Source organism: Ylistrum balloti, unplaced genomic scaffold, assembly GCF_031769215.1.
Source record: "Ylistrum balloti isolate Yb309-2 unplaced genomic scaffold, AGI_CSIRO_Ybal_v1 Utg370746, whole genome shotgun sequence".
Classification (NCBI taxonomy): Eukaryota; Metazoa; Mollusca; class Bivalvia; order Pectinida; family Pectinidae; genus Ylistrum; species Ylistrum balloti.
In genome coordinates this window covers 166,290-173,985 of record NW_026782439.1, presented here as the reverse complement: position 1 = coordinate 173,985, position 7,696 = coordinate 166,290, and the positions used below count along the sequence as shown (strand labels likewise).

The 7,696-nt window shown below is 35.6% G+C and overlaps 1 protein-coding gene across 1 annotated transcript in view; it reads right to left on the bottom strand.

The window, feature by feature from the left end:
- Nucleotides 1-5,239: 5,239 nt before the first annotated feature.
- The window catches only part of LOC132558038 (E3 ubiquitin-protein ligase LNX-like), an 86,025-nt gene continuing 83,568 nt past the window's right edge, over nt 5,240-7,696 (bottom strand). Inside the window, exons 11-14 of the mRNA XM_060222563.1 lie at nt 7,462-7,584; nt 6,906-7,093; nt 6,011-6,175; nt 5,240-5,375 (exon numbers count right to left, since the gene is read on the bottom strand). Coding sequence (XP_060078546.1) covers nt 5,240-5,375; nt 6,011-6,175; nt 6,906-7,093; nt 7,462-7,584 — 612 coding nt within the window. The remainder of the gene's footprint in view (nt 5,376-6,010; nt 6,176-6,905; nt 7,094-7,461; nt 7,585-7,696) is intronic.

Sequence of the window (7,696 nt, the reverse complement as noted above, 5' to 3'; positions counted from 1 at the left end):
ACTTGATTAAGTATTTTGTTTGTTGCCCCTACAATTCCTTTGGTGCCATGCTTATTAAAACAACCCCATGCTTTGTGCTCAGGTTGTTTTAAGCGCCCCCTACATTTTATTAGGTGTCATATTTGTTTTAATCATCCCTCATTCGACTTCATTTTGTGCGTTGTCTGCTGTACATGTGCCCTTGTATCTACACCTCATAAGTAAATCTACTTCACTATAAAACATTAGTTTCATGTATTATGCCTTATTTTCATGGAAGTTTTAAAGAAAGAAAATTTATGACAATTACCATGCAGCACCAACACAATCTGTGTTATACAACTGACGGTAAGATTCCGTTTTCTATCAGAAGTGGTTTGGATTATTATGTGTTCAGAGAATCCTTCCTTCTGCTTTTGTTTGGTATCAAGGAAGAAAAGAAAACGGGCTTAAACACCCAATAAAAGGCTGAAAACATATTTAAACATCAGTCTGACATAATCATAGTATTTATGTACTAAATAAACACAAACTGTACATAATAATGATTTAACACACAGAATACATCTATACAAAATATTTTATCGTACATATGTGCAAATTTTATAAATAAATTGCTGTCAGGAGCTGAAATTAGCTCATACAGTTTGTCATTTAGTAAGAAATACCTTTCACTCTCATCATACAGGCAACAAACCCTTCTTATACTGCTATCATTATACAGAAAAACCTTGTTACACTGCCATCAGTATACAGTAAAACCTTGTTACACTGCCATCAGTATACAGTAAAACCTTGTTACACTGCCATCAGTATACAGTAAGACCTTGTTACACTGCCATCAGTATACAGTAAAACCTTGATGTACTGCCATCAGTATACAGTAAAACCTTGTTACACTGCCATCAGTATACAGTAAAACCTTGTTACACTGCCATCAATATACAGTAAAACCTTGGTGTACTGCTATCATTATACTGTAACACCTTGTTACACTGCCATCAGTATACAGTAAAACCTTGTTACACTGCTATCAGTATACAGTAAAACCTTGGTGTACTGCTATCATTATACTGTAACAACTTGTTACACTGCCATCAGTATACAGTAAAACCTTGTTACACTGCCATCAGTATACAGTAAAACCTTGGTGTACTGCTATCATTATACTGTAACACCTTGTTACACTGCCATCAGTATACAGTAAAACCTTGTTACACTGCCATCAGTATACAGTGAAACCTTGTTACACTGCCATCAGTATACAGTAAAACCTTGGTGTACTGCTATCATTATACTGTAAAACCTTGTTACACTGCCATCATTAAACCATAAAAACTTCTTATTCCGTCACCATTATGCAGTAAAATTTGTTATGCTGTCTGTTTTGCAGAAAAACCTTATTATACTGACATTATTTGTTCTGTGTAATTTTGGCATTATAATGAAATTTGGCAATGTATAAGATGTTTGAAAGAAGCAGTAAAAATGGAAAAGCAGTAAATGAGATGGCATGTATTATACCAAAGCTTTGTAACATTGTTCTGTAAAATTTACACACCAAAATATTACATAGATAAATCGCATCATTTACATGTAGTTTAACCTTAACAACACAAGTATCTCATTAACAAAACCGTTTGAACATGAAATGTTAACTACAAATGAAAACATGTATTTTTTGTAGGCCATATCTTGGAGCTATGTGTATCATCCGCATTACGCTGTCACACAAATTAAAATTCAGAATATAAACGATAGCTGTCTATGTTATCATGACAATTGTATAATCATGAATCATAGTGAACACCAGGAAGAACAGTCGGTTGTGTAATCCTGAAAACCATTGTAACAGGAAGTACAGTCGGTTGCGTAATCATGAAAACTATATAAACAGAAAGTAGTCAGTTGCATAATCCTGAAAATCATATCAACAGGAAGTACAGTCGGTTGTGTAATCCTGAAAACCATTGTAACAGGAAGTACAGAAGGTTGCGTAGTCTTGAAAACCATATAAACAGGAAGTACAGTCGGTTGTGTAATTCTGAAAACCATTGTAACAGGAAGTACAGAAGGTTGCGTAATCCTGAAAATCATATCAACAGGAAGTACAGTCGGTTGTGTAATCCTGAAAACCATTGTAACAGGAAGTACAGTTGGTTGGGTAATCATGAAAACCATATAAACAGGAAGTACAGTCAGTTGGGTAATCCTGAAAACCATATAAACAGGAAGTACAGTCGGTTGTGTAATTCTGAAAACCATTGTAACAGGAAGTACAGTCGGTTGGGTAATCCTGAAAACCATATAAACAGGAAGTACAGTCGGTTGTGTAATCCTGAAAACCATTGTAACAGGAAGTACAGTCGGTTGGGTAATCCTGAAAACCATATAAACAGAAGTACAGTCAGTTGCGTAATCTTGAAAACCATATAAACAGGAAGTACAGTCGGTTGTGTAATCCTGAAAACCATTGTAACAGGAAGTACAGTCGGTTGGGTAATCGTGAAAACCATATAAACAGGAAGTACAGAGGTTGCGTAATCCTGAAAACCATATAAACAGGAAGTACAGTCGGTTGTGTAATCCTGAAAACCATTGTAACAGGAAGTACAGTAGGTTGCGTAATCCTGAAAACCATATAAACAGGAAGTACAGTCGGTTGTGTAATCTTGAAAACCATATAAACAGGAAGTACAGTCGGTTGTGTAATCCTGAAAACCATTGTAACAGGAAGTACAGTCGGTTGTGTAGTCTTGAAAACCATACCAACAGGAAGTACAGAAGGTCGTGTAATTTTGAAAACCATATAAACAGGAAGTACAGTCTGTTTTGTAATCATGAAAACCATATAAACAGGAAGTACAGTCGGTTGTATAATCAAGAAAACCATATAAACAGAAAGTACAGAAGGTTGCGTAATCCTGAAAACCATATAAACAGGAAGTACAGTCTGTTTTGTAATCATGCTGCAAAATCATGATTGAGTAAACGGTATAGAAGAAAAATGTTATACAGTCTTTATCAAAATAGTCAACGGATTTTATTTCATATTGTCACTGAATAAAATATAGGAATATACAATTTATCTGATGCATAGAATGACTGGAGAACAGGTTTCTTAAGTCTTAAATCCTCCAATCGTGTTTGTAATATATAATACAAATATGCCACCATCCTACATGGAAGATGTATTATTATGCATAGAGGTGTACAGAGTTTTCAAACATGGATGTTTTCTTATGCCAAGGAACCTAATTTTTAAAGTTGTGCTGCATAGGACCTGTTACACACCTATGAAAGTTATCTCCCCTTCTGAATCCATTCAGACAACTGACTCATGATTACAGGATATTACAGGCTACAAATGAATTAATTTTTTTAATCTAAAATTCTTTTTTAAATTTGAAATTCTTTTTTAAAAAAAAAGCCTGGTTTCTATCAATGACTTGCAATTACAAAATATAACAGTTCAAGATTGAGGGCAAAACTTTCTTAATTTAAATTCTCTACAGACAAATTTGCTACAAAAAGTAACTCTTCTGCTAAAAAGTTGAAGTCTGTAATAGTGGATGTGAAATTCCTTAAATAAATAAATTTTCAAAAAGGAACAGTTTTACAGAAGAATGTGAAACCATAAAACACCTTTTGGTTGTGATGTTTTGTTGTTCTGGTGTAGATATGGGGTCACTTTTCCACTACAGTGTTTTAGATGACTAAATTTTTGTTGTTAATGCCGAATGTAATAAAAATATCTCTACCTATTTATCATCAGAAATATCTTTGGGGATATCGCTGGATTCGCTTCCTGTTTTACAGTCAAGTGGTTAGCCAACGCTTGCTAATAAAAGAAAACTATCATACATTTCTGTCCTACTTAACATGACAACAAAGACGAGCTCTTCTTTGTTGGAGACAAAGCATTGTGTACCTCTGCCTTTAAATGTTTGTTCTTTAAGTGGAGGAGGAAATCTTTCTTCAAAGTAACATGGTACAATATGATACACTTCCTGTGACCTTGACATTATAGGACATCGACCTCACCCCTCTAAGGTTTCTATATCTTGCACTCCATGTCAAGTATTTTAGGGTAATAAGTCAGGAAACCATTTGGATTAAAAAGCAGACGACATGTGGTCAAATTAATTTCCTTATAACTTCACTGAAATCTTGTGTAAAAGTAGTTTAAATATTGACAAAAGGATTTGGTTTAAAAGTTATTGCAAGTTTCTTAAAAATCATTGTCAAAATTTGAAATCTGATCAAACAGGCTTTGGGTCGAGCAAAACTTCTGAATTTGTATAAATGAGGAACAAGTTAAGGAATATGGGTTTGGTTTTAAATGACTAATCAGAAACATAACACAACTTCAACCTTGAAAATTTAAGAGGTATTTAAGCAAATAAAAACATTTCTTGTTTGAGAAATCTGTACTAAAATGATTGCACATAAGCCACAGAGAGTTCATATGAAGTCAAATACGACCTTTTATCTATAGAGGATAATAGTTTACTATTGATCAAAGGAGTCCAAGAGTGTTGGAGTTACCGTAATTCTCCAAGTACTGTTATCACATAACCTCTGAGTATCAATACAGAAGATGAAGGGGCGTATCAGAGATCTATTTTCCATAAAAAAGTTGGTGTATTCTGTGAAGAATTACGGTAAGGAGTCTTGTTCCTTTTTCACTTGTTTTTTTTTTTTATATACCAAATACCATTATATAATATGATGAGTATATAACTAGAAAAAAAGACATGAATATTTCAATTTCAGTTTGAAATTTTGTTTCGACAATTTCTTTAAAAATTTTGAAAATTTCTGTCAAGTGTCTTATTGTTCACAATAAACAAAGACATACAAATCTGACGCATAAAGTAGAGAAGAAATACACGTAGAGAAAGACATGGTGCAGTCACACAGCTGAAAAAGACAGTAGAAAAATACACTCATCCATAAATACCGAGCTTTGGTACTGGTGAAGTACCTAACTAGTTCTTGTAGTGAAGACGAATGGACACAAGACAACAGGGCTGTCCTGAACTGACCGAAGCATCAGAACAAGGAAAAGATATCTCCAGGACCCTAATGCTTTTTGGAATGCTCTTTTAAAGTGGTCAGTATGGTCACTCTAATTTCATAAGTGTCCAAACCCTTAATGCGTCATAAAATATCCTTCTTAATTGCAGTAAAAAAACTGACCAGTACATAAAAATATACTGACCATCACAACTTAAACCTGATAGCTTTTACTGTGCTATCATACAATGGTACCAGGCCAAGACACAACTGTAAGTGCTACAGCACCGTCAGCCATTTTGAGTAAATCCACAGCCTTAGTATGTGTCACACCTTGTAAACTGTCTTCATTCACACTTAGTAAAATGTCCCCACATCTGCAACATAAATGCTGTACTTACAAATACTGACCTAAGGGAGCCAACTCTTTGTTTCAAAAACAATAAGTTAAAGTTATAAGAGTTATGTCCCCTACAAAGCTATATTTTTCAAAATCATCTTTTAGATACACGAGTGTAGGCTTTTAACAGTTTTAAGCATCAAAACTACAGCTTTTCTAAGAAAACACATGCAAACATCTTTTCACTGACTCCTACTTTGGTGAAAATGAGAAATTGACAAAGAGGTAGCTAAATTTTAAAGAAGTGATGCTGACCAATGTTTGACTAGGCTAATAACCAAAGAAATGAATGGCAGCATAGTGTTCTTAAAGATGTAAATGTGAGTGCGAGACTTCTTTCTTAAGAGACGATCAACTAAGATGGAGGTACAGATGTGACTGAAACACAGGTGTGAAAGTTAATTGTCTTGAATTTAGACAGGTATGATTTATGGTACTGCTTAGTTTAATTAGTTTATGAAATTCAATAACATAGATTTTGTTGTGATGCAGAAATCACATCGTTGGCCATTGTAATTTAAAAACATTGATTTTTGGCATATATAAGGAAAGAAACATTTTTGATCTGTCTCCCTATCAATTTATCCATAAAACAGCTTGTATAATACATACTTGAGTCGTCCATCCTTGGCAGCTGGCGTGTCCAGCACAACAGATTTTACATACACTGGGTAGGGGGGAATACCTTTCTCACTGTCGACCCCGCCCACTACGGAGAACCCGAGAGAGCCACTGGGACTGCGTAAAAGAGTGACAGTCTTGAGTGTCTGACACATCCTGTAAAAAAGATTATTATCTCCCTTTAAGCAATGCAGATAAATTGGTGAATCTAGCAAAATGATTCTCACCAGTTCATTCTACCATATACACTAACCCTCAACAAATTATTTCACCAGACCAAATATTTAACTCAGTTCACTGAACAAACACTCTTGCCTTAGTTTAGCAAGTTCATCATAGCAAATACTCTCATCCAAGTTCAGTCAGTTTTTGCTCAAACACTTGTCCTTGTTCAGCCAGTGCTCTCTCCTTAAAATCCTCACTCTAGTTCAGCATGTTCTCCCTCTCATACAACCTCACCCTATTTCAACCATTTCTCCTTCCTATATAACCTCACCCTATTTCAACAATTCTTCTTAACGTACAACCTCACCTTAGTTCAACCAGTTCTCCCCATACATCCTCACCCTAGTTCAACCAGTTCTCCCCATACATCCTCACCCTAGTTCAACCAGTTCTCCCCCCCACCCCACCCCACGAAACCTCAAACCCCCTTACCATAGTATAGCCAGTTCTCCCTCTCAAACCCCAAACACTCTTTCCCCAGTTCAACAAGTTTCCCCCACCCCCCAACCCCCCAAAATCCTTGCTCTATTTAAGCCATTTCACCAAACAAAACATCCTCTCCATAGTTCAGCCAGTTCTTCCTTCATCCCAACCTATTTCATCCAGTTCACCATACCACACAACAAAACAATCTAGCCCTATTTAAGCCTGTTCTTCGTACCGAGGCATCTGCTGCCAGAACAGCCAGGTTGGTGTAAAGTTGCCCTGGTTGTGGGATGTCTCCGGACCATTGATGATCTTCAGGCATACCACTTTGTTGTCTGTGTTCATCTTAACCAGACTGACCGCCTCGTTGTGCGTAAGTCCTAGCAGACTTGACCCGTTAATGGATAGCAGGATATCCCCTTTCTGTGTGACATATACATATACAGAGAATCAACAACACTAATTCTACTTTATTTTATCAACAGTAGGTTTGAAAATGAGGATACTTTTCCCAATCTTTTCAGATATATATTTGGTTAACTTTGTATCACATACCTTACTTCTACGTATTTGTGACACTCTTATATCTTTGCTGCTATTAAAGTTGATTCCTCACAATAAAAATTTATTGTTTTCATAAAAATGAAAATTTTTAAAATTACTAACTAAAACAGGGTTTTTAATGTAATTTAATCATTCTCTTTCCAAGAAAAACTGAAAACCATAAAAATTCTAAAATGATGAAGATGTAAAAACAGAGTCATGATATCTTAATATGGCCCCACATTTACCTTTATCTGCTTGGTGCGACCGAGGGAGCCGAGAGGGTTTATATTGGTGACGTAGATAGGCGTGTCCCCGCGAGGGCTGTCTAGTCCTCCAGCTACACTTATACCCAGCGTCTCAAGTGGGTCCTGCAATTGTTACGCTAAACTATACCACAAATACATCTTAGAGGCAGATGGTTAATTTTCAGGGAGCAAAATCAAGACAACTACAATACATATAAGACAGGTTATCATACTG